At 46.4% G+C, this 26919-nt stretch overlaps 1 protein-coding gene across 3 annotated transcripts in view; it reads right to left on the bottom strand.

The window, feature by feature from the left end:
* The window catches only part of KATNIP (katanin interacting protein), a 201222-nt gene that overhangs the window by 61178 nt on the left and 113125 nt on the right, over positions 1-26919 (bottom strand). For all 3 annotated transcript variants that reach the window (XM_046666914.1, XM_046666915.1, XM_046666916.1), the window contains 5 exons: positions 16383-16561; positions 15304-15369; positions 13627-13733; positions 11916-12018; positions 8016-8231 (listed from right to left, as the gene is read on the bottom strand). In XM_046666914.1, the coding sequence (XP_046522870.1) occupies positions 8016-8231; positions 11916-12018; positions 13627-13733; positions 15304-15369; positions 16383-16561 (671 nt within the window). The remainder of the gene's footprint in view (positions 1-8015; positions 8232-11915; positions 12019-13626; positions 13734-15303; positions 15370-16382; positions 16562-26919) is intronic.

The following is a 26919-nucleotide window of genomic DNA, read 5'->3' as shown; positions in this document are numbered from 1 at the left end:
AGCTGAGAGCCTACAATGGAGGAAAGAAAGTCTATTCCACAAATGGTGCTGGGAAAACTGGACAGCCACACGTAAAAGAATGAAAATCAACCATTCTTTTTCACCATTTACTAAAATAAACTCAAAATGGATCAAAGACCTAAAGATTAGGCCTGAAACAATAAGTCTTCAAGAAGAGAATATCAGCAGTACACTCTTTGACATCAGCTTCAAAAGAATCTTTTCGGACACCATAACCCCTCACATGAGGGAAACAATAGGAAGAATAAACAAATGGGACTTCATCAGACTAAAGAGCTTCTTCAAGGCAAGGGAAAACAGGATTGAAACAAAAAAACAGCCCACTAATTGGGAAAAAATATTCACAAGTTATTTATCCCACAAAGGGTTGATCTCCATAATATACAAAGAACTCACAGAACTCAACAATAAATAATCAAACAACCCAATTACAAAATGGGCAGGGGACATGAACAGACATTTCTCCAAAGAAGATATACGGATGGCCAATAGACACATGAAAAGATGCTCATCATCACTAATCATCAGGGAAATGCAAATCAAAACTACACTAAGATATCACCTTACACCTGTTAGAATGGCAAAAATATCCAAAACCAAGAGTGACAAATGTTGGAGAGGCTGTGGAGAAAAGGGAACCCTCATACACTGTTGGTGGGAATGCAAACTGGTGCAGCCACTATGGAAAACAGTATGGAGATTCCTCAAAAAGTTAAGAATAGAAATACCTTATGACCCAGCCATCCCACAACTGGGTATCTATCCTAAGAACCTGAAATCAGCAATTCCAAAAGTTCCATGCACCCCTATGTTCATCACAGCATTATTCACAATAGCCAAGTCATGGAACCAACCTAAGTGCCCAGCAACTGATGACTGAATAAAGAAGATGTGGTATATATATATACAATGGAATACTCCTCAGCCATAAAAAAGGACAAAGTCGTCCCATTCACAACAACATGGATAGACCTTGAGGGTATTATGTTGAGTGAAATAAGCCAGACAGAGAAAGACTAACTCTGTATGACTCCACTCATAGGTGGTAGTTAACATATGGACAAAGAGAACTGATCAGTGGTTGCGAGGGGAAAGGGGGGTGGGGGGAGGGCACTAGGGGTGAAGTGCTGTACCTACAACATGACTAATAATGATGTACAACTGTAATTTCACAAGGATGTTAACTTTCATAACCTTAATAAAAAATTTATTTTTAATTTTTTAAATTTATTTTTCTTTTTGAGGAAGATTAGCCCTGAGCTAACATCTGCTGCCAATCCTCCTCTTTTTGCTAAAGAAGACTGGCCCTGAGCTCACATTCATGCCCATCTTCCTCTACTTTAGATGTGGGACTCCTAACACAGCATGGCTTGCCAAGCAGTGCCATGTCTGCACACGGGATCTGAACTGGCGAACCCCAGGCCACTGAAGCAGAATGTGTGCACTTAACCACTGCGCCACCGGGCTGGCCCTGTACATTTTTTTAAAGTGAGATACAATTCACATATATAAAATCATCATTTTCTAGTGTACAATTCATGTTTTTTAGTATATTTACAAGGTTGTGCAATCATCACCATTATCTTTTTCCAGCATATTTTTATCACCCCCAAAAGAAACCCTGTACCCAGTCATTCCCCATTCCTGCCTTCCCCCAGCCCCCGGCAACCACTAATCTACTTTCTGACTCTATGGATTTGCCTATTCTGGACATCTCATATAAATGGAATCATACAATATGTGGCCTTCTCTGTCTGTCTTCTTTCACTTAGCATAATGTTTTCAAAGTTCATCCACGTTGTAGCATGTGTCAGTACTTTGTTTCTTTTTATGGCTGAATAAATAGTCCATTGTATGGATATATATACCTCATTTTCTTTACCCATTCATCAGTTGATGGACATTTGGGTTGTTTCTACCTTTTGGCTATTATGCATGATACTGCTGTGAATATTCCTGTACAAGTTTTTATGCGAACATGTTTTCAGTTCTCCTGAGTATACACCTAGGAGTGGAATCGCCGGGTCATATGGTAACCCTACATTTAACTTTTTGAGGAACTGCCAAACTATTTTCTACAATTGCTACACCATTTTACTTTTACATTCCCAGCAGCAAGGTCTGAGAGTTCCAGTTTTTCCACATGCTCACCAATACTTATTTTCCATTTTCTTTTCTTTTTTAAAAAAATTATAACATCCTAGTAGGTGTGAAGTGATGTCTTTGTGGTTTTGATTTGCATTTCCCTAATAACTAATGATGTTGAGCATCTTTTCATCTGCTTGTTGACCATTTGTGTATCTTCTCTGGAGAAATGTCTATTCAAAGTACTGTGGCCCTGTTTTCACTGGGTTGGTTGTCTTTTTGTTGTTGAATTTAAGAGTTCTTTTCTTTATATATTCTGGATACTAGATTCTTATCACATATATGATTTGCAAATATTTTCTCCCATTTTGTAGGTTGTCTTTTCACTTTCTTGATAATGTCCTTTGAAGCAAAAATGTTTTTAACTTTAAGTGTAATTCATCTATTTTTTCTTTTGTTGCTTGTGCTTTGGGTGTCAAAACTATGACTCCTTTGGAAAATTCAAGGCTAGAAAGATTTACACCTATGCGTTCTTCTAAGCATTTTATAGCATTCAAACCATATAAGTTTTAACGTCTTTGATCCCGAGTTAGCTTTTGTATATGATATGAGGTACAAGTCCAACTTCATCCTTTTGCATGTGGAAATCTAGTTGTCCCAGAAACAATTGTTGAAAAAACTATCCTTTCCCCCATTGAATGGTATTGGCATCCTTGTTGAGGATCAATTGACTACAGATGTATGGGTCTACTTCTGGACTCTCAATTCTATCCCATTGGTCTCTATGTCTATCCTTATGCCAGTCCCACACTGTCTTGATTACTGTAGCTTGGTAGTAACCTTTGAAATCGGGAAGAGTGAGTCCTCCAACTTTGTTCTTCTTTTCCAATGATGTTTTAGCTATTCTGGGTCCCTTGAACTTCCATATCCATTTTAGAATCAGCTTGGCCATTTTCACAAAAAAGGCAGCTGGAATTTTGATAGGACTGCAATGAATCTGTAGATAATTTGGGGAGCAATGCCATATTAACAGTATTCAATCTTCCGATCCGTGAACGCAGAGATCTTCTCATTTATTTAGGTCTCCTCAGTTTCTGTCAACAATACTTTGTACTCTTCAGTGTACAAGACTGTCACTTCTTTGGTGGAACTTATTCTTAAGTATTTTATTCTTTTTGATGCTATTATAAATACCATATAATTTATGTAAATATAAATATGAGAAACTATTTAATTTCCTTTTTGGAGTTTATTGTTAGTGTATAGTAATACAACTAATTAGTGTATAGGAATACAAGGAATTTGTCCTGTAAACTTGCTGAACTTGATTTTAACTTTACCCGTAATTTTTGTGGATTCCTTAGGATTTCCTATATATAAGATCCTATCACCTGCAAATAGTTTTACTTATTCCTTTCCAACATCTCGTTTCATCTTCTTGCTTACCTGCCCTAGGTAGAATCCCCAGGACAGTGTTGAATAGAAGGGGGGCAGGCAGGCATCCTTGTGGTGTTCCTGATCTCAGGGGGAAGTTTTCAGTCTTTTATTGTTAAGTATGATGTCAGCTTTGGGTTTTCACAGATGCCCTTTATCAGGTTGAGGATGCTTCCTTCTATTCTTGGTTTTTCCATTGTTTTTATCATGAAAGGATCTTGAATTTTGTCAAATGCTTTTTCTGTGTCTATTAAGATGTCATATTATATTGATTGGTTTTCATATGTTGAACAAACCTTGCATTCCTGAGATAATCTCCACTGGTCTTGATGTATAAACCTTTTTATAACTGTTAGATTCAATTCACTAATGTTTTGTTGAGGATTCTTACATCTACATTCATCAGGGATACTGGTCTGTAGTTTTCTTTTCTTGTGATGTCTTTAGTTTTGGTATCACTGGCCTTACAGAACGAGTTGGGAAGTGTTTCCTCTTCTACATTTTAGAAGAGTTTGGAAGGATTGGTGTTAGTTCTTCAAATGTTTGGTAGGATTCACCAGTGAGGCCATCTGCTCCTGGGCTTTTCTTTCTGGGAAGTCTCTTTGATTACTAATTTAATCTCTTTACTTGCTATAGGTCTATTCAGATTTTCTGTTTCTTCTTGAGTTGGTTTTGGTAACTTGTGTCTTTCTAAGAATTTGTCCATTCCATCTAAGTTATCTAATTGGTTGACATAAAATTGTTCATAATATTCCCCTGTAATCCTTTTTATTTCTGGAAAGTTGGTAGTAATGTTCCCTCTTTGATTCTTGATTTCAGTAATCTGAATATTTTCCCCTTTTTTTCTTACTTAGTCTAGCTAAATTTTGTCAATTTTGTTGATCCTTTCAAAAAAACAAATTTTGGCTTCACTGACTTTTCTCAATTGTTATTCTTTGCAGAATTTTTTCACAACTTCTGTGAGTCTAAACTTATTTCCAAATAAAAAGTTCAAAAAAATGTATTGTGTACTTTTATGTGCTGGGGACATACTGTGAAAAGGAGAGACAAGAACTTATAGATTAATATGGGGAGACAGATAATAAACAAGTGAACAAGATCATTTTTTATCGTGAGAAGTGGTCTGAAGAAAATGAAAAAGGATGACGTGATAGAGACTGGGGTGGGGAGGGGACAGGACTCCCCCAGTCTGTAGAGTCAGGGAAGGTCTTGCTGAGAGAGTGATATTTGGGCTGAAATCTGAGTAAGGAGAAAGAGGTAGCCACATGAAAACCTGGAGGAGGGAGTTCTGGGCAGAGTGGGCAGGAAAGGCAGAAGCCAGAGGTGGGAATGAGCTTGGCAGGTCGGAGGAGCAGAAGGCAGCCCTGTGGCCGCTGGAGCCCTGTGTGTGAGGCAGGGGATGTAAGAAGCGGGTAGAGAGGGAGCCGGAAGCCTCTTCACAGACAGCCTCCCAGGACATGGTGAGGCATCTGATCTTATTTCCAAGTATAATGGGAAATCATAGCAGGGGTTTTAAGTCGGGGAGGGGTACATATTTGCAAAAGATCACTTTGGATACAGAGTGGAAACAGAGTGGATGGGACAAGAATGAAGGAAGGAAATGAGATAGGAGGCCATTTAATAGTGTCCGTGAGAGGGGACTGCTAATCAGACTTGGGAGGTACCAGTGGAAATGGAGAGAAGGTGCCAGATCCCAGACTCCACTTTCAGGCACCTTCTGTGCAGCTTTCAGCGAGCCCCACTACTCCACGGAGTGCGGCCTGGGGCAAGTCACCTATCCTCCCTGAGACTTGGTTTTCTTGTTTATTAAATGTGGAGAGTAATTCCAAGGTCCACGTGAGGATTACATAGGGGATGTCTGAGCCCTGGACGGCACACCGTGGGTCTTGAATAAATCCCAGTGAAACTGGACGGTTCTGAGAGGCAGTGTGTTCTGGGAGCGCCAGACATGGCACACAGAACAACCAACAGGGAGACCCCACGCCAAGGAAGCAGGGGGAATCCAGCCCACCCCCAGCTAGGCCCAGAGATTCAGCAGCCCAGGGTGAGACAGCTGCCTTAAGTCCCAGCCTCAGGGCCAAAAGATAAAAAACCCCAAACCCACCAAAACCCAAAGTCCTCATGCTACCACATGGCAAAGCTCATCAGCCTCTGCTAAACAGACAGAAAGGGAGAGTAATCATCAGAATTGATCCCCATCAAATCCAATGATGCTTTTAATTGCCCTGGTATGTTCTCTTCTATACAGCAGGCTTCCCAAATGCTGCTGCTGTGTGTACAACGGGGATGCGAGGGCGGTGGCAAGGGCTGGTCCAGGCCCCAGCAGCACACATGGGAGCCTAGAGATTCGAAGCAGGAAGCAGAGCACTGAATGCAAGACCAGAGCATCCAAGCGGCTGTGAACTATGGGACCCGTTTCTTTCAGGATCACAGAGCTGCTGATCTTCACAAGGGCTCAGACACCACCCAGTCCAACCCTGCAGACACAGGGTCTTTCTCAGCTATCTAGCATCTATTCTGCCTTTCTTTCAACAACCCTGAATTTCTTCAGGGAGAATTCCCTCCCTGTCCCACTGGGGCATCTTGGTGGGACTGGCATCAAGGTGCCCAGGCCCGCTAGCTAGGTTGGTCCATCAGCCTTCCTCTCCCAGGACAGGACATCTCCAGCAGAGCGAGAGGATAACAAACTAACAAACGCAACAATCAACAGCAAACACTGTCTGCCCCTCACTGCCCCAAAAAAGACCAAATCTTTGGTGCTCACGCATCCAGGATGCTACCTAGAGCCCCAACCTCGGGGCCTGTCCTTTTCTGGCCTGGGTGACAGGAATACACCAGCTACTCATAAGACTTGCAAAAAAGAAAGAAATTTCTTTGTAAAAAATTGGCTAAAGTGAGCCAGACTTAGTTTCTTTTGCTGGCAAAATAAGAATTACATGGATTATCCACTCCCATTTCACAGGAGGCAGCAAAACCGCCTCTCAGAGAAGGCAGGTAAGCTGCCTAAGGCTATGGAGTCAAGACCAGAACCTGGGTTTCTAGAAGTGGGGATTTCAAAGGCCCCCTTCGTTGTTCCTCTTCTTTAAATGGGAATAATATCTACTTCTTAGTGGTATTAATACTTTTAATAATAATAACAATGAAAACAATAATAGCTGACGTTTCAGAGCCTTAGGAAGAGCCAGGTGTGGTGCTAAGCTCTTTATGTTTACATTTGATCCTTACAACATCCTATCAAGGTAAGGACTATTATTAGCTCCATTTTATGGATGAGGAAAAAAGAAGAGGGTAGGTGAGTTGCCCTTGGTTGTGAAGCTTTTTCTGGTGGTAAGCTTTTTTTTGGTGAGGAAGATTGGCCCTGGGCTAACACCTGTGCCAATCTTCCTCTGTTTTGTATGTGGGATGCCACCACAGCGCAGCTTGATGAGTGGTGCTAGGTCTGCACCCAGGATCCGAACCTGCGAACTCTGGGCTGCCGGAGAGGAGTGCACAAACTTAAATCACTACGCCAGTGGGCTGGCCCCTGTCAGTGGTAAGCTTTGAACCCAGGCTTTTCTGCTTCTCGAGCCTGTGCACTGTTAGGGATGAACATGAGTATATGGATGAAGCACCGAGCACCACGCACAAGGCAGGAATAAACATGTGGTTTTCATTTTCAATACTTTTTAAGAAGTTAACAATTTGTTCTTTGGAATACATAATACATGTAAATGGCAGGAAATTTAAAAGGTGCAAAAGAGCACCCGAGGGGAAGTCTTCCTATTGCCCCATCTCTTGCTCACCCAGAGGCCACCTGTGTTCCCAGTTTCCCAGGCCCAAAGGCCCAGCAGAGTAAAGATGATGTTGCTGGGCAGTCTGTCCCAGTTTAGCTCAGAGTCTCTTGTGTCCAACTGACCAGAGGCAGGAAAAGAAAATGCCAGTGCTTATGTTTTTTAACTGCTGGAAACTTTCCATGTTTGTTGGGTGCATACTCCATGCCCGAGGAAGGCAGGACGCTGAGGGAGTATGGCCATGGGCCCTTGGCCAGGCTGCAGGATGGGAACTTGGCCCCCACCACCTTCCAGCTGTGTGACCTTAGCCAAGTCAACGCCCTTCTCCAAACCTTAGTTGCTTCATCTACAAAACAAGGGCACTGACCTCAATGACTCCTGAGGTCCCATGTTTGGTGGTGAATGTGGTAACTGCAAGGTGGATAAAAGGGGGTGAATTTGCTCCTCCTTATCCCCTCACAAAGAAAAACTCACAGAGCAGGGTTCTGGGAGACAGCTCGGGGAGGGGTGGGGGGACAACAGTGTGAAGCCTCTATCTGCACCTTTCCCTCAGGCTCCCCCCAACTTTGCCCAAATGAATGACTGTGGATGATTACATTACTCTTTCCCTCCCTACTCCCACACCCTTATCATGGACTTAACGTGGGAAGAGAAAATGCATCAAAATACGAGGTCAAGACTCACTCCAGTGCCGTCTCCACTTACAGCTAAGTTCCTATTGACCAGGTGGCCCAGGTCCCCGGGTGCGTCCGTGTTCCGGATATCCACGTCATGAGGTGACACATAAAGCTTTGTGTGGCTCAGGTCAAAGAACTCGACTTCTGTGAGACCCACCCAGGACGCATTGCCCCAGTTGGACAGGATTTCCATGGTCACATAGATGGCATCTTTGATCTCTTCTACTTTCATTCTCAATTTGTCCTTAATGAAGAGAAAAATAATGCCAAAGGATTAAAACATGACAGGCTGAATTCAGCTCTACCACTAAACAAGCTATTTAACTGCTCAGCGCCTCAGTTGCCCCATCTGTACAATGAGCATAAGAATAGCACCCATTGTATATGGTTATTACGAAGATTAAATGAGCTCATATTTATAAAGTATTTAAAACACAGTTGCTGTGAGCCCTGGCACTTAGCATTTTCTGCAAGAGTTTGCAAATAACAAAAATGTTTAAAAGGCATCAGACTCTGCCTGAACATGTACTTTTCTCCCCCACTACCAAGTGTTCATGTCCTATATGCATGTTACACCTCCTGCTGAATTAAGCAGGTGTTATGAGTTGAACTGTGTCCTCCCAAAATTCATATGCTGAAGCCCAAATGCCAGCACCTCAGAATGTGGCTGCATTTGGAGATATGGTCTTTAAAGAGGAGATTAAGTTACAATGAGGCCCTTAGGGTGGTCCCTAATCCAATCTGACCACTGTCCTTATAAGAAGAGGGCATTTGGATACCTAGAGAGACATCAGGGCTGCGCATGCACAAAGAAAAGGCCGTGTGAGGACACAGCGAGAGGACAGCCATCTGCAAGCCAAGGAGAGAGGCCCCAGGAGAAACCAAACCTGCCAAAACCTTGATCTTGGACTTCAGCCTCCAGGATGGTGAGAAAATAAATCTCTGTTGTTCAACACCCAGCCTGTGGTATTTTATGATGATGGCAGCTCCAGCAAACTAATACAGTAGGTCACACGGGACCTTCGATAAGTCACTGGACATCCCTCAGTCTACTTGGGGAATATGAGATGACACCATCTATCTGACAATCCTGTCACAGAGATGAAGCGAGATATCAACGTTGGAGAAGAGCCTGTCCCAAGTCCTGGCCTTGTGTGCACTCTGTACGTGTCCATTTCCTCCCATTTCTCTCCTTCACTGATTTTAATGCCTGCCTCCTTCGTGGGTAGGCTGTCTGGTCTGCAAGTCTGCGTGAATGCCATCAACAAATGGCCACACTGTGGAATGGCTTCCTGAGGCCCCTTCAGGCCCCAATTGCAGTGCTGGTCGCCATGGATCAGTCACTCATAAAATGGCACATTCCTTGCGTGCACATGCCCTCTGTTAATTAGCACTCATAATCTGCAATGGTTCTGTGAGCAGGGAGCTGAGCAAATGAACAGCAACTGTTCCCTACTTATTTTTTTAATTAATAGCCAGCGAGACGTGCTCTAGCTCTCAGCATGTGTTTGGACCAGCCTTGATTGTCACGCAATGAGGACGGGGATGGGGAGGGAGGGAGGTCAGTTTATAGCTCCCAGAAGGAACCCAGGGCCTGTTTTTATTAGCTTTGCCCACAGACCCCACAGCTTCCTCCTCCTCTGCCGTATGGGGCCGTGGCCAGGCCCTCAGCTGCCCTGGGCCTGAGTCCCAGGCTGGCAGGATGGTGACAAACCTAAACTGGCCTGGCTCACGCTAGGGGACTGGGAGGTTAATGAGCTTGGGCTTGCGAGGAGCGTTCCACTGCCCAGGGAGTCGGGTGGGAGGGTGAAGAAGTGGCACTGTTCACCTTGGCTGTCAGCAGTAGGGAGGAGGGCCAGATGGGAGCGAGCTGCCTTGCAGAGGGGCTGCTGGTTCTCACACCCAGTGCAATCTAAAACGTGCAAATTCCTGCAGGGGCCTTTCCAAATCAAGAAGCTGAAGTCTGTTAACAAGGAAGCGTCACAGCTTGTCAGTGCTGTACCTTGATGGCTACTCCTGCTTCTGAATTGCTTAATCCAGGATCCTTCACAAAGGTCTGAGGCACACGCCGGGTGGGCAGCTCCTGGTGCCTGTCCCTCTTTCACTGAGACCACCTCATTTTCATTTGGGGAAGTCACCCTTCTCTTTTCTCAGCCATGAGGTATGGGGGGATGGATCCTTTCCCATCCCACGGAGGAGCCTGACTGGTCCAAGGAACCAGTGTGCCCTGTGCCCTGGGCCACAGGGAGGGAGCAGCAAGGTGTTGGGCACATGACCCCATCTCAGATCTGTGTGTGGAGGAACCGCTCTTCTCTCCTGACTGTGGGGTCTGAGGAGATGAGGGCGAGAGGTGGGAACCAATCCAGCTATTGAGGGATCACAAGGAAAGAGCAGAGCTGGGCCCGCACACTGAGGTAAGGATGGAGCTCACACTGTGGAGAAACTGTGAGCTGCTGGATCAAGCCCCACTTGGTCCCAATTGTGGCATTTATTACAAGAATCTGTCATTTTTCTTCTCTTTGTTATGTAAGTCAGTTTCCCCTGGGTTTTCTGTCTCCTATAATATAAAAAGACTTGATCAACTCAGGCTCTTTTTAATTGGCTGAAGTTTCACCACACTTAGGATCTTCACAGCTAAGAAAGCAACTATTCCATGCAGGGTGGAACAAAGCTGTGACTTTTCTAGATTTTTCTAGATGGCTGACTTTCAACTGATATTTACTGGTTCCTCCTTGCCGCGTGCCAGGCACTGAGCTGCCCACCCTCACAGGCCTTTCCCGTTCCAGCCTCACAATGGGCCGGGGGCTGTGGATTATTCACCCAGTTTGACAGCCACATACTCCCAGGACCAGACAGCTGGACAGGCTTGTCTGAGGTCACAGGACTCAAAGCCAGAACTCTAGTCTAACCTGGCCAGGGCTCCTTCTGCTGTCCTGTGAGTTTCACATGCAGCTTTGGGAGGACTTCATGTTAAGCCCTCATTGGCCAATCAAAACACCACACTTGGGTAAAGGAAGGGCTGAGAAGGATATCCTGGCCACATACCTTTTGACACAAAAGAAAAAAGAACCACCTGGCATCCTAGCCCCTTGGTGCCCCCTCTTCCTTTTGTATTCTCTGCCCTGGCTCCATCAGCATGCTCACACAGTTGCTGCAATCATACTGGACTCTAGGAAGACCACCACCTTTCACAGTCAACTTTATATCCCTAACATTGTCCATCTGCATAATCTCCACAACTATCCTTTCCATCCTCTTATACTACTGATACAGCACACTGTCCTGATTAACTCTATTGTTATGAGACATTCATGTTATTTCTGGTTGTTCCTTTTTTTCTCTTCTCCCAACAGTTCTACAACAGATATCTTTGTGCTTATAGCTTTTTATTTCTGTTGAGTGATTCCCTTAGGGTAAGGAAGTGGGAGTGTTGGGCTGGAAGATATAAGTATTTTTAAAGTTCCTCCTAAGTCTGGCCTTTCTGCTTTTCAAGAGCGTTCCACCCATTTATATTGCTGCCAGCAGGGTAAGACTGCCAGTTTTACTGAAACCTTGCAAAAACCTTGCCAAGTTATCATGAAAAAATAATTTGTTAACTCAGATATCAAATGGACAGTAAGGTTGCTCTAATTTGCATTTCTTGATTATCAGTGATGTTGGACATCTCCCTACGGGCTTACATGCTATTTATGTTTTCTCTTGTGTAGACGGGCTTCTCCCTGCTGAAACTTCTTGCTCCATCGCATGCATGTATGTCTATGTGCTGGGGAGGAGGGAGCTAGAGACTCAGGCAGAAAGATGCTAAGTTTACCACTGTCAGAGCAATCCCCACTGAATAGAAATGATTGTACCGGGGGGCCCTTGCAGCCTCAGCTTTCAGGTGAGACATTGAACGCGTCTGGAAATCCTCATAAGTCGAGGTTCTTACCTCCGGGTCCAGCACTGGCTTCTCAGTTGGTGAAACAACCTGGCCGAGATGGGCAGAGTCACTTTCGACGGCCTGGAGGCCTTTCAGTAGCTTCTGCTGTTGTCTGAAACGTGATTCAGATTTTAGCAAACAGGCAGTAACAAATGATCCTCAAAAGAGACCATCCCCCTTGATGGTAGCACAATTATTTTTCTATTTCAGAGAGAAGTAACAATGTAAGAAAAAGTATGCAGTTCAAAGGCACACCCAGGCTGTTTTTCTCCTTTTAGAAATATCTCTACAATTAATGATGAAAGCAGAGGTAAGTGAAAGGAAGTTCTTGGGGCAAGATGGCCAGCTGGCCTCCGAAAGCTGACTGATAACTTCTAAGAGGCTAGAGCAGGCATCTGCAAAGCACAGCCCGCAGCTCAAACGCAGCTCAGCGTCTGTTTCTGCACGGCCTGCGAGCTAAGAATGGTTTCTACGTATTTTCAAAGAGTTTTAAAATAAACAAGCCAACAGAAAACGCAAAATCTAAAGTATTCACTATCTGGCCCCTTACTGAAAAAAATTGTTGACTCTTGGTCTAGAGACCTGCTCTGCATCTCGTTTCTGAGGACACAGGCATTCCAAACCCAGCAGAGTGTCATTTGCAAATGCACCTCACCTGTGCGTTTAAGGCGAGTACCCCAAGACCCTGAAGCACAAAGGACCTTGACAATGAAGAAAGCAGCATTTGGGGATGTGTGTGCTGCCTATAACTAAAACTCTATCAGATGTGAAATATCCTCACGGCCCAGCCCTTTTGCACGCAGAGGAAACCGTGAGTTCTTATTTATGGCCACGATGGTACAGAGCCATGGTTTCCAATCTGGGGGCTGCAGACTCATGGAGGAATGGCTTGCACTGCCGTCAGCATATTCGGAGTTTTTCTACAAAGTATAAAAAGGAAGCTCCGTCTGGGTGGACACAGACCTAGACAGTGTAGAGCTTGGCTAGGAAATTCCTCCTTCGTGCAGAGAAGAAGACCCCATCCCCTTTCTGGGCTGGCGAGATCCCAGGCCAGGACCTCAGCTTAATGACCAGCACGTGGGCTGGATTTGAGCCCCCTCTTGCTCCTCAGCCAGGCATGAGTACTTTACACGGTCCATAATACATACAGCTCCCCATGGCAGCCCAGGGAGTATGGCTGTGTGCCAGGGCATGCTTCAAACTATAGGCTTGACCTGGCACATCTTTCTGAAGATCAATTTTGCCTGAAGACTAGAGAAAAGCCTTTATTTTGATAATAAAACTTGACAGTTCTAATAACAGATGCTGCATGTTAATGGAATAGAATGCTGCATTTGAACAAACTTTTAATAGAGAAAAAAAGGTTCAAAGGACACTGCTTGGGCCCCCCCACAAGCCCCCCGCCTCCCCACCCGTGAGGCCAGCTGGGAACAAGTTCACCATCGTGTGCTGTGTGGGGAACTTCGGTGGAAACCTTGAGGAGGCTGCTGTTTTACACATCTTGGACCAAACTGAACAAGCAAAGGAGTGTTTGCCTGAAAGAAATCAAGTCCACTTTGTGCTTTAGGGCTGGGGGGAGGGGAAGGTACAATCTAAGGGAGCAGTTTTAAATGGTCTGGAATAACAAAGGAAAAGCAAAGAAAACCCTCAGTTAATAAGATCCTCATGGCTGCATTGCTATGGGTTTCCTGTTTTCGTTCTGAGCCCTCTTGCTAAGTACCTGCTTCCCAAAAGGCAGATTCTGTCCATGGCTTCACTGACGGCTCTGGCTCCCCCTGCTGCCCTGGACGGCTCCTGCATGCTGGTTGCCACGGTAATGGGAAGCAGCTGAGGATGGAAAAGCTTATTAAACAGATGTCTGAGGTGACATGCCTGGCCCAAGCCACAGCAGAGCCACGGTCAAAGGGACACACTTCACAGGCTATCAGTCCTGTTGCAGGAAGCAGGGAACAGGGATGAAAGTGACAGTGTCTCCCTAGGGCTGATTAGATCTAGAATCTCCTCATTCGATCTTTGCAAAAAGACAGAAATCTGTTTTTTATGATCTGGAAGCTCCCAGGAAACAATCTGCTTCAATGAGCCATTGAAAAATTTCTCTCATCAAAACCTTTCCCCATCTCCCATCCAAGCACTACCCAGGCCCGACCCTGCTTAACTTCTGAGATGAGATGAGCTCAGACGCATTTCAGGTGGTACGGCTGCAGACCACCTCTCTGCATCTCAGCTGAACCCCTGTTCTGTATGCTACAAAGTAAGTGGACTCCATGGAGAATTCTAGTAACACCATTAGGGCTTTTCACTTTTAATCCTCCAAACCTTTTCCCCTTGTTTTTCGTTTATCAGCTAAACTAGAAATGTGCTCTGCTCTCTATCTGCAATTGATTTCAGTCATCAGAAGCTCTGTGGGTCAGGGGTCAGGTCATCCAGAAATCCCAGACCATGGGGTGGGCAGGACTGCAGCCCTGTCAGAAATATGGGCTGGCAACAGTTTAAAATGACTAAGAAATAACAGAACAAGTAGGAGGGATACAAAAAGAAAACCAGTACAGTGTTCTGGGATGCTGTCCTGCCCACCACTCTATCTCATGGGCACTCTTTCCTCTCCCCACCTCCTCGTCCTTCCCCACCGTCCTCCCCTCCCCTTTCCCTTATCTCTTCCCCATCAGGAGTCAGGTTTCTTTCTGTGCCTGGATGAAGCCAGGCTCATTCCTCAGTTCTTCCACATGGAATGCTGTTCCCTATTACTGGCTGGCTCCTACTTAACAGGCAGGTCTCAGCTCAAATGGGATGCCCTCTGAGGGGCCTCTTGGACCACCTGTTGAAGGTAGCCACCATCCCATACCTCATCACTGTCTTGCCCATTAGCAGCTTTTATTGTTATCTCTCTCTGAAGTCATCTTGTTTATTCATGGCTTTATTTGCTTGTTGTCTGCAAGCTCCGTGATGCCAGGAGCTAATCTCATCTGACTTAGCCACCTCTGTATTATGAGCACACGAATTAGACCTACGCACAGTCTAACAAAGACATTCCTGGGTGTTTTATTAATTCAGGTCCATATTTGCTGAGCCCTCTTTGCTGAGATAGGCCTAATTGACCTGGGTAAATGTAGATACCATTTATTTACTCAGAATACTAAGATCTGTGTTTGTGCTGTTTTGTCAGGAAATAGAAACGTAACCAGGAATTGGAGTCAGCAGGCCTGAGTGAGCTCTGGCTTCCACTTATAACCTGAACAAGTCACTCAGCCCGAGTCTCCCCATCTGGAAAATGAACAGAACAACCCTGTGCTGGGGGAGCACAGCGAGGACCTGCTGGGACCGGGTGAGGACAGTCCTCTGGGTGCCGCTGGGCACTGTGGGCACGGGACTTTGTTGTTCCTCTCAGGCCTCCACTGACCTCAGGGGTCTCCTCCTTCTCCTTCAGCAGACTGGTCCAGGATTTTGCTGGTGGTGCCTCCGTGTCCTGAAATGAGGTAATCACATGATCTGAGGTCAGAACAAAGCCATCTGCTGCAGACTCTTCCTGACAGACAAGAGCAGAGAAGCGCAGGGACCGTCTCGAGATCTATAGACACAAATGTCAGGGGCAAAGGACTGAGCTCCAGGCAAACAGAACAGGTGCTGCTTGACAAATGCCCCAAAGAGCAGCCCCACAATCAAGGCTGGGGAGCAACTAGCGATGCGGATGGGGCCTGAGCTTGCAGGCAGGCTGACCTTGGCCACTGCCAGAGACATGACCTGAGGGCTTCTCTGGTGCCATCAGCCATGTTGACAAAACGGGGTGATGAAACCAGCCCTGCCTGTTTCAGGGTTACTGTGGCATCAAGTGCAACAAGCTAAGATGAAAGGTTTCAACAGGTGAGTCAGAGAGCATGCTTCTGAGAAAGGACATGTACACTGAGGGATGTCCAAGTCCTCTGGCCCCCCAAGGGCTCCTGCTACACCCCACCACTTATCTTCCTACTTGTTGCTCAAAGCCAAAGGCAGTGGCGTGAACTCAAACACCTGTCGGGCCAGGAAGGTTCCCCGGATAGGTGAAGTGGGCCAGAGGCAGGACAATAGGGAGTGGTGAGGACTGTGAAGGATCGAAGGGCTCATGTTTTGGGGAATGAGATCTTTCCGGAGAAGCCAGAGCTTGTTGTTTACTCCATGCTTTCTATGACCCACCAGTTTGCAACCCTGACCTAAGGCATCCAAGGTTTGCAGAGAAATCGGCAAGAATTGGGGGGCATATTAACCTCCAACTTAGGCATTCTAAAGTAAACAGAAAACCAGAAAGAAGGCGGAGGAAACAGGACCTGTGGCAGGTTGGCGAGCAACTGTGCATCGAGCAGTGGACGTGCAGATCGGCCTGAGGTCGGGAATGCCTGCAAGTCTCCCTCCTCACCATGTGCTCCTTGCAAGCGCTGCTCAGACACTGCCCGGTCCCCGTGAAGCCTGAGTCCTCCTGGGTCCTTCCCCCACCCATGAACGCACCTGCACTGGCGGTGGGCTGGCAGGGGGCTCGGCCTTTCTGCTGAGGATTGCCCTCTGCAGGGCTTCATTCTCCACCTGGATGGCTCGGAGCACGGCTGAGGCATCTTCCTCTCGGTCCTCAGCCTCGTGCACGGGTTTTCGGGTGGCTGACAGGGGTCTCTCTTGTCGGCTTCCGGATCCTGGGGGCAGAAAACAGGGGGTGCTCCTTCAGATCACATTCTCGGAGTGCAGCTCAGAATATGTTAGACCCAAACTGTGGAACAGTCCGTAAAGCAACTGGCCTGGACTCTCCCAAAATGTCAAGGTCATGAAGGACAAAGAAACCCTGGAGAGCTCTTCCAGATTAAAGGAGATTGCACAGGCTTGGCAAGCGAACACAGCGGTGATCCCGGGACTGGATCCTGGGTGGGAAAGCATTGCTGTGAAGAACAGCATTGTAGCAAGTGGAGAAATCCATAGTCTGTGGCTTAGAGAACAGTATTGTGTTAACGCTAAATATCATGAATTTCCTAACATAAGTGCACTGTGGTAATCTCAAATCAACGCCTTTGTTCTTAGGAGAGACACACTGCAGTGGTCAGGGGTAAAGGAGAGTGATGTCTGCAACTTAATCTCAAAGGATTGAAAAACACACATACACATACAGAGCAAATATAAAGCAACTTGGGCAAAATGTTAACAGCTGGTGACCCTGGGTGAAGGGTAAACAGGAGTATCATCTATACTATCTTTGCAACTTTCCTTTAAGTGTGAAATTGTATCGAAATAAAAAGTTATTAGAAAATTAACCCTCTAACAAAGTACCTATAAGAATAATATAAATATCATGGAGAAGGATGGGTGTTTTGGAATATTTTTGCTTTGTTTTGTTTTTACATGGTTAACAAGAATTACAAAGAAATTACTCCTCAATTTAAGAAAAAAGTATTGCAAAGCTGCAGTCGATTCTGGAAGTTCCAATACGTGGGAAATTTGTTTTATAAAGTAGAAAGTGATATGCAAAAGCACTCAGTAAGACTGGTTGAATAAAATAAATTATGGTATATCCCCCCAGTGGAGTACTATGCAGCTGTAAAAAGAAAAGTATACGAAAATATCTACAGATAAAATGATATGAGGACTTGAATTTGCTTCATAATCACCTGGGGAGTGAGCAGGGGTGTAGATGAAATGAAGTTGGCCATCGAGTGGCCATTACCAAGGCCAGGTAATGGACACAAGGGGGCCATTACAAGTTCCTCTCAATTACTTATGTTTGGATTCTTTCTATGTTAAAAAAAAATCTCCATTTAAAAATAGAACTGCTCAAAATGTTTGTACAGGGATGTTTAAAGAGGCTTTTTACCGACCTAATTTCATCCCCTCGGCAAATATTTATTGAGTGCCACCCTGCCAGGCTCTGTTCTTGGCAGTAGAGACACCACAGTGACCAGACAGATCAAGACCCCCACACTGGAGACAGAAAATAGTGAGAAATAACAAATAGTAGAGGGTGGTGGCAGAAAATGATATGGACAAACAAGAAAAGCAGAGCAGGGTAGGGGAGATGGGGAGTGTGGCTGGCAGGGTGGGCCTCACAGAGCACCAGGGAAGCACGGTCCAGGCACCAGTGTAAAGTGAGAGGCCTGGGGTGTGTCCTGGAGCAGCCAGGTGCCTGGGGCCGGGGCAGAGGGAGCAGGGGGAACAGGTTGAGAAGAGCTGAGAGGGGGTGGGTGATGCAGGGCCTTGGAGGACACTGTAAGGCCATTATTCTGAGTGAAATGGGGAGCCACTGAAGGATTCAGAGCAGGGGATGACTTGATCTGACTGAGGTGCAGAGTGGAGAACAGACTGAAGGGAGGTGAGGGTGAAAGAAGAGAGAGAGGGGGCTACTGCAGTGCCCAGGTGAGAGGCGCGGCAGCAGCGGAGGAGGATACAGACTGCGTCAGCTTCTGCACTCACACTGAAGACAGAGCCAACAGGACTTCCTGACAGAGTAGATGCAGCTGGGAGAGAAAGACAGGAGCTAAGGATGACTCCAAGGTTTTGGCCCCAGGAAGTGGACGATGGAGTCGCTTTCAGTTGAGCTGGGGAGGGCTGTGGGGGGAGCACGTTTGGAAGCAAAGAGCAGGGGCTCAGGTTTGGACAGGTTGGGTCCAAGATGTGATTTTGGCATCAGAGTGGCGCTGTCAAGTTGGTACATACACACAAGACTGTAGTTTAGGAGAGAGGTCTGGGCTGGAGATGTGAATTCAACATAGGCAACTGGATTGCATCATTTCACAATAATATCAAAGACTGACTTTAATGTCGGCCTATAATGAACTAGCTGGGAATGTACAGGTGTGACCTCTCGGGGCTTATATATACATCTGGCCTAGTGCAAGGCTTGTTGACAAACAGCATCCTTCCATCCTCACGACTTCAGTAAACCATCACTGCTGATTATTAGAGATTCCTGTTGGAACACCTGATCCTCCTGCATGTTCTGTTAGAACTGCTGCATCTGAATGAGAGTTCAAGTAGCAACATCAAGAATGGCATTGGCAGGAGAGGGTAGGAAACACACAGCAGCTCTATGGGCTGGCTTCCAGTGCAGCTGGGCACTGGGTTGTTGGGAACTATGGGTTTCTATGGAAAAGCTAAGCTAAAATGAGGGGACACCAATTTCTACCAGGCACCCAGGAGAGGGGCTGTGACTGCAAACACCCAGGGGCCGGCACAGAGTGCCTCAGAGGTGAGTAGGACTGAACGTGGGGGGTTTGAGCCACTGCCTAGCTCCAGCCAAGGCCTGCCATACAGGGCTGTGCTACTAGTATTGCCAATTTCTTTTTTCAAGAACAGCTAGAATCTGAAATTTATGTGAAATTCCCTGAGTTTTATTTGTTCATGATGTATTCCAGATTTTCAGAAACCTGAAGGCCAACAGAACCCAAGGGCTGGTCTAATACAGGCCACGGCAAGTCCAAGCTTGACCCCAGGAGGGTCAAGGGCACCCAAAGGAACCCTCGTGTGCCCATGGATGGCTGGCCTGGATGACAAACAGCAGTGGGTCATTTTCTGACTCTGATGAGTTCTTGTCATAGCCCCAGAGCTGCACCTGGGACAGAAAAAGCAGGAGCTGCTGGCAATGTGACCCGGGAATCCTGCTCACCCGTCAAGGCTGCTTTAGCCTTCCTTCTTTGCCCTTTTTAGCAGGCACTCGGCTCGCTCTGCAGCTGGAGGGAGTAGAAGGTAAAGCAAACACCAGGCAGGGAAGGTGAGAGGTGGAAGGAGCCTGTTTAACAAGCTGTAGGGGTGGGGTCCTCATTGTTCTAGAAATCCCGTGGGCAAAGGGTGGTGAGGGCCACCCTGGGATCTTCCTCACTTGGAGCAAAAAGGGATCAGGTCCATGAAGCAGCTGAGAGGACAGAAAAAAGGAGCAAAAAGAAGCTAAGGACATGGTCTTGAGCCACACTGGAGCTGCAACTGAAAAATCCTGATGTGCAAACACACGCTCGCCCCAAGGGAACTGAAGCATTAACAACACGGGCTCTCGACCTCCCCACACGGTGGAATGGGATGCTGCTCTGGGTGAGGAGGTGCAGGGATGGGTTGAACAGGCACCCTCTCGTCCTACAGACACCACAGTCATAGGGCAGAGACAGACACGGATCAGGCGGGTAGACATGGGACATACGGGCAGGTGGTGATGAGTGCCAGGAAGAAAAACAAGGCAGGGTAAAGGCTAGAGATGGTGGGAGGGGAAAGACACTATCTGAGACACGGTCAGGGAAGGTGACACCTGAGTGGAGACCTGAAGGCAGTGAGCCTTGAGAATACCCGTATGGGAGGCTGTTCCAGGCCAAGGGTACAGCAGGTGGGCGGGCTTGGCACACTGATATCAGCAAGGGAGGCTGGAATAGGGGAGCGAGAGGAAGCGTGGTGGGTAGCAAGGGTAAAGAGGTCTCAGATTCAGTTCTCGTGGGGACCAGGGGCCACGTAAAGCCTAGAGGCCTTGTGCTCCTTCAGGAGGCCAGGCCTAACTCTTTTACAATTATATGCCTGGTATCTGGCATTATGGTTTTTGTCAAATGAATGGATGGAAGGTGATTTCAACCCCAAACCTTGTCAATCTCAGTATTTGTGAGTATCACTAAAGGGTACTGTTTCCTCCATCACCTGCCATAAAGCAGAGCTGAAAAATTCAAGCCCCCCTTCAGATTCTAGAGATGATTCTACAAATAAGGGACTAAGATGGTGCATGAAACTAAACAAACGCACCAGCACTGACATTGAGGGTGTAAACCCCAGTGTTGGTGGAAGGCTTGGGCAGCACAGGACAAGCCCAACCTGAAATTCATGAGCTCCTTCTCCATTTCCTGCATAGAGCATTTATTAAAGTCAGGCTAAAAAAGAGCTGTATGATGACCCCTGCCTTTTTACTGCCAATCCGTGGGCAAGAGGCCCATCTGCTCGTGCCTCAGTGCTCTGGGTTGGGGGGAACAGAGTGCCTGAGATAATTGTCTGTCCTGGGCCACTGCAACCCTATGCTTGCCTCTTCTTGGAAAAAGATATCGAGGAAGGCATTTTCCTCCAGCGGGGTCCAGTTTTGTCTGCACAAACCCTTCTGCCCCAAGCATCTTTCATTGGGAGGGAATGCTCCACCAGCAACATGGTCACCAGGTGCTGCCTCTGCCCTTTGAGTCATATTATGCTAAGAAGATTTTTTTTTTTTGAGGAAGATTAGCCCTGAGCTAACATCTGCTGCCAATCCTCCTCTTTTTGCTGAAGAAGACTGGCCCTGAGCTAACATCCATGCCCGTCTTCCTCTACCTTATATGTGGGATGCCTACCACAGCATGGCGTGCCAAGCGGTGCCATGTCCGCACCCGGGATCCAAACTGGCGAACTGCGGGCCACCAAAGCAGAACGTGTGCACTTACCTGCCACGCCACTGTGCTGGCCCCAGATGTTTTTAAAAATTAAATCACCCTTGGGGCTGGCCTGGCGGCGCACTGGTTAAGTTCTCGGGCTCTGCTTCAGTGGCCTGGAGTTCCTGGGTTCGGATCCCAGGCACAGACCTCCATACCACTCCTCTGGCCATGCTGTGGCGGTGTTCCACATACAGAATAGAGGAAGATTGGCACAGATGTTAGCTCAGGGACAATCTTCCTCACCAAAAAAAATAATAATAATAAAAACAAATAAGTCACCCTTTCTTCATCTGAAGGTCAACTCCGCAGCTCCACTGCCAGAGCTTGCCCAGAAATGTCTGTCCGTGGTGCCCAGGCCCCCAGGAATCACATTCTGCTGGCTGGCCCGTGTTTACTGTGCGTTTCTTCACAGCAAACGAGGTGCCCCCCTTTTCACTCTCTCTGACGTGCTCATTGTTCACTGGGGTGGGCCGCTTTTGCACTGGCCTGAACGCCAGATTGAGGGGGGATTTATTCTCATCATTGATCTAGAGAATAGTGGATTTATTCATGCAATAAATTTGTGCCACCAGCAAAAGCCAAATTGCACACTTGAATTTATCCCAAACTGCTCTTTTCTGGTTGAAAATAATCCCTCTTCTGTTTACTTTACTTTCTCTTCACTTCATTAGAACTTGGCTTTTATCTCTCTTACAGAGAAACAAAGAGCGTATCAACTCTAGTGATTTACCACGAATGCAACACGTGTCACAGAGAAGACATGAGGACGTGCGGCTGCTGGTCGGCTCACCAGCCAGGTGACTTGCTCTCACCCACCAGCTGTGACTTGAAAAGCTCAAAATGAGAGTCTCAGCAAAGTTACCCCTTACCACATGCAAGGGGCCTTTGAGGTTTCCTGGGAATCCACTGAAATGGCAAATATGAAACCTGAGAATGACAAGGATAGAGATCATAAACAGCAGCCCATAGGCCAAAACCAGCCTGCAGATTGTACTGTATGCCTTTGAATTTTTTTTAAATTGGAAATAGAACCAAGCTTAAAAAAGAGGAAATCCACCTGAAAATTGGGATTCCTGGCGTCTCTTGAAAAATCATACGATCTGGCAACCCTTGACCAGCATTCCCATGAGGCAATCACAGGCTGGAGCTGGGTAGCAGCACCCGCTTTAGACAGGGCACAAGCCCTCTAGTTTCCACAGTGCACCCCCGCCCCGGCTGTCACCCAGCCCAGAAACTCCACGATGCTGTGTGGCCAAAGGTCCAGGGAAACAGCTGACTTAGCCCTGTTTTGTCTTGAGACACCCATGCACGCCTCTAACAGCCAGCTGGGACAACGGTCTATAGCTGAGTCCTCCAGCACCTCCACGCACCTCAAGATGGCTCAGCCTCACAGCCACAGGCTTCCCACGGTGTAAGAGACCACAACAAAGGGCCACAAATTCCCCCGCCATCCTTCCCCCACAAGCTGTGCCACAAGCATCGCCTCCCATCAAGAGGAGTTATCCATTTCTCCAGCTGGGCTTGGCCTGGTGACTTTCTTTGACTGGCAGGTCGTTGGCAATTACAACCAAGCAGAGTCTTAAAGAAGCACTTACACATCAGGGCGTGTCTTCTCTTGCTGCCCCGAGACCACCACATGCTGGATAACAAGACCACATGGAACAGAGACATGTTGTCCCAGCTGAGGTCCTAGGGCCAACTGGCCTGCCAGACATGTAAGTGAAGCGGTCTGAGACCATCCAGCCCACTAGATCACTTCAGATTGGCCGAGCCTAACCACAGACTCCTGAGCAATAATAAGAGGGATGTTGTTTTAAGCCACTACATTTTTGGGCAGATTGTTAGGCAGCTATAAATAGTGGATACACATGGCTTGTCAAGGCCTGTGTTCTTCTCATCTCTAAAGCTTCTCTTTGGGTCTCTGGATGGGCAGCTGCAGGTGTCTCTAATTCTTAACACTCATCTTTCTGCTGCTGTCTCTTCCTCAGCCCAGGAAGGCACATGATTTTCAAGGAAGGCAATCAGGGCTCCCCCTGCCACCCTGACTACATGACTTCTACTCTTTCCTCTTGGGTATTACAGTCCTTTGCTCCATACCCTGCCTCTGAGGAATTTATAACAAAACGTCCCGTGTGGTTAATTTTTATATGAGATGAATGGATGTTGCTTTCATCTTCCCAGCAACAGTGACCTTGCACAGCACCTATGTCATTTAGGGAATCACCCTTTCCCCCTTCTTCTCAGTCTACATGGCTGGGATGGATCTGACCCCACTCCTGGGCCAGCTTGGGCCAATGAGAGAACTGCTCTCCCTAAGCACGGAGACTGGAGACGGGTTCAGGGGAGAGCTGGACTCTGCTGGAACTATTAGGAAAGAAGCAGTCTCTTTCCCCTGGGGTTGCTAAGCCAGTAAAAAGGAGCCTGGAGCCATGGGGGCCATCTCTGGGCTATGTCTGAGCTATAGATGTGGTTCTCAAAGTGTGGTGCCTGGACCAGTAACATCAGTGTCACCTGGGAACTTGTTAGGAATTAAAATACTTAGGCTCCACCCCAGATGCAGTGAATTAGAAACTGGGGCTGGGGCCCAAATAATCTATGTTTTAATTTGCTTTGCAAATAATTCTGATGTACTTCAAGTTTGAGACCCACCAGATTAGAGGAAAGTAGAGCTAAACGATGAAGAAACAGCTTCCTGGTGATATCATCTGAGCACCTGGATCCAAACATGCCTGAGGCCAAATCTATAGTCCTGGACTTTCTAGGCCTGTGAGCAATACATTTTCTTTTGTTGCTTCAGTCAGTTTGGATTTCTGTTACCTGCTATTGATAATGAACGCTGGCTAACATGTTATGAGACTCTGGACTTTGGCAGAATGGTCTTTTTGCTGTAGGTTTTTCTGACAGAAAGGCTAACTGCAGGGCTGTCAGGGTCCTCTAATTCACTCATGCTGAGGAGTGTTACTTTATTTTTATGGTTGGCAGCTTGTCTGGGAAAAATGGTTCAGATATATCACTGCCTTAGACCACTCTGACAACTCGGACAGTAAACTTTCTGCAATAAAGACCAATGTTCTTTCACCCTCAAGAAGACAACAGGTCTCTGGAAGTATCTTGGAAGGCTTATGGATAGAGACTGAAGCATTAGAGTGCATGAGGCTCCTTCATTAGAACCAGGGGCAGTTACAGTGATAGAAAGGAATTAAGCTCTCACGGAGTTGCATCACATGCACATTTAGTTGACTCAAATTCAATTTTATGGACTTGGCCAAAGAAAAAGGGACAAGGGGAGAAAAACCTCTTTAAAGAGTGCAGGCCATAGATTACACTTCTGGTAATGACAGACTAGCTAACCAAGACCAACCCTTCCATGGAGTACAACTAGACAAAGTGACCGAATATTATAAAAGTCTGCTTGAAGGCATGGAGAGAGAACAGGGTGTGAAGAAATACAGGGCCAAGAGCAGGCAGGAGAAGGAAACCCAGAGAGGCAAACTGGCACCTGGGAAGTGTTTCCCCTCAAGGTGCTGCCGACTGTGGTAAGAGCCACTGCAAGGCTGGGAAGCTGAGCAGAGGTGGCGACAGACTCAGGGCTACAGCCTGAGAGTCAGAGGGACCTGGAAATAGCCAGGAGTGAAGGGCACAGAAAGGTTAACAATGTGGGCAAATCCAAATTACTACTGGCTGTTTAATAATAATAATGAGGAGGAGGATGTCTAGTGAGGTATAAAATCTAGAGAGAATTAAAATGCATGACAATAACAGCATTTAAGTTGGGAGGGGAGTAAACGGAGCTATGGAGTTGTAAGGTCCTCACTGAATAAGAAGTGGTAAACTTGCTAATTTAAAGTAGACTCTAATAAGTCAAGAACGCATGTTGCAATCTCTGGTAATGACTAAGAGAATAATAAAAGAACATATAACTAACAAGCTAATAGAGGGGATTAAAGAGGAATAATATAAAGTAATCAGTTCAAAAGAGAGCAAGAAAGGAGAGAAAGAGGACATAAAACAGGCGGAACAAATAAAAAGCAAACAATAAGATAGTAGATTTAAACTCAAATAGATCAGCAACTACATTAAACGTAAATGGACTAAATGTGCCCATTAAAACACATAGATTGTTAGAGGATAAAAATAAAAACCAATTACACGCTGCTTACAAGAGACAAACCTCAACATAAGGATGCAGAAAGTTTGAAAGCAGGATAAAAAAAGATACCCTATGTAAACACTAACCAAAAGAGAGCTGGTAGACTTTGAGGCAGAAAGTATTCCTAGAACAAAAGAGAGACAACACATGGTGGTAAAAGGTTCAATTCACTAGGAAGATATAAGAAGGCTGAGTTTTGTATGTCCTCCAAAAGATAGCCCTCCGGAAGAAGGTGAGCTGGTTGGTGATTCTGCTGTCCTCGCAGGAAGTCTCAGGCTCCTTGTGCCTCTGGAGGTGGGAACCTCTCACTACCCTCAGCATAATGACAGTGCTTAAAACCCCACATTTTCCCTACAACCCAGACCCTAAACAAAGCCAACTGCTTCATCTGGGGCTGAGCCATGAAGCTCTGAGTGTCCTATTCTGGAGGAGAGACAATTCTCTTGGGTTTCCTGAGGGATACCATGTCTGTATGGGCTTGTCTAGACAGAGCCATGTGTGCTGCACTTAATCCTCAGCATGAGGGATTTCCAGGGGTAGCACTGGCCACCTGCACTTTTTGTGACCTTTAAAACGTAATCCCAGTGTAACATATGGCTCCACTGTAATCCCATTTCAGTGTGAGGGTGGTGACAATGCCGTGGTTTCTAATTTTCCTTTCTCCCAGTTTGGCTTACAAAGCAGCCAGGTACATTTAACAGAGAAAGGCTGAGCTCCAAACCTGTTCAAAATAAAGATTCCACTACCTCAAACAGTGGCCTCTTTAAGGGAACCGATGGGACAAATTGCTCCATGAACCGACATTTAGTAATCTGATTTTCATCAGATGGATCCAGTGACCCACATTTTCACACCAATGCGTGCTTCTCTGCCATGCTGGCTGGGAGCTCAGAGTCACAGCTGTGACCCCCTCAGGCCTTCCTTTGTCTGCCCCCTGGTGTCATCTTATCTTTCCCACTCTCGTTTTTTCTTTACCCTCATTTCCTCACGTTTGTTAGTCTTGCACTACGTAATTTGTTAGAATGTGTCACTTGTCAGAGGAAGGCAGATAATTAATTAATTAATTAAGCTCTACTTCTCACAATGCTGTACACGAAGGTGTGTGATATTATGGGTTGAATTGTGTCCCCTAAAAGATGCTGAAGTCCTAACCCCTAGCACTGGTGAATGTGCCCTTATTTGGAAATAGGGCCTTTGCAGATCGAGTTAAGATGAGGTCATTGGGGTGGGCCTCAATCCACTATGACTGGTGTCCTTATGAAAAGGGAAACTTGGCCGCAGAGACAGACGCGCACACAGGAGCACACCCTGTGAAGGACGGAGTTACACTGCCACAAGCCAGGGAACTACCAGAAGGTAGGAGAAAGGCCTGGAACAGATTCTTCCCCAGTGCCTTCAGAAGAACGTGGCCCTGCTGACACCTTCATCTGGGGCTTTTAGCCTCCAGAACTCTGAGACAATACATTTTTGTTGTTTAAGTCAATCAGATTGT

The sequence above is a fragment of the Equus quagga genome, chromosome 7, assembly GCF_021613505.1.
Source record: "Equus quagga isolate Etosha38 chromosome 7, UCLA_HA_Equagga_1.0, whole genome shotgun sequence".
NCBI lineage: Eukaryota > Metazoa > Chordata > Mammalia > Perissodactyla > Equidae > Equus > Equus quagga.
This window is presented reverse-complemented; position numbering and strand designations above follow the sequence as displayed.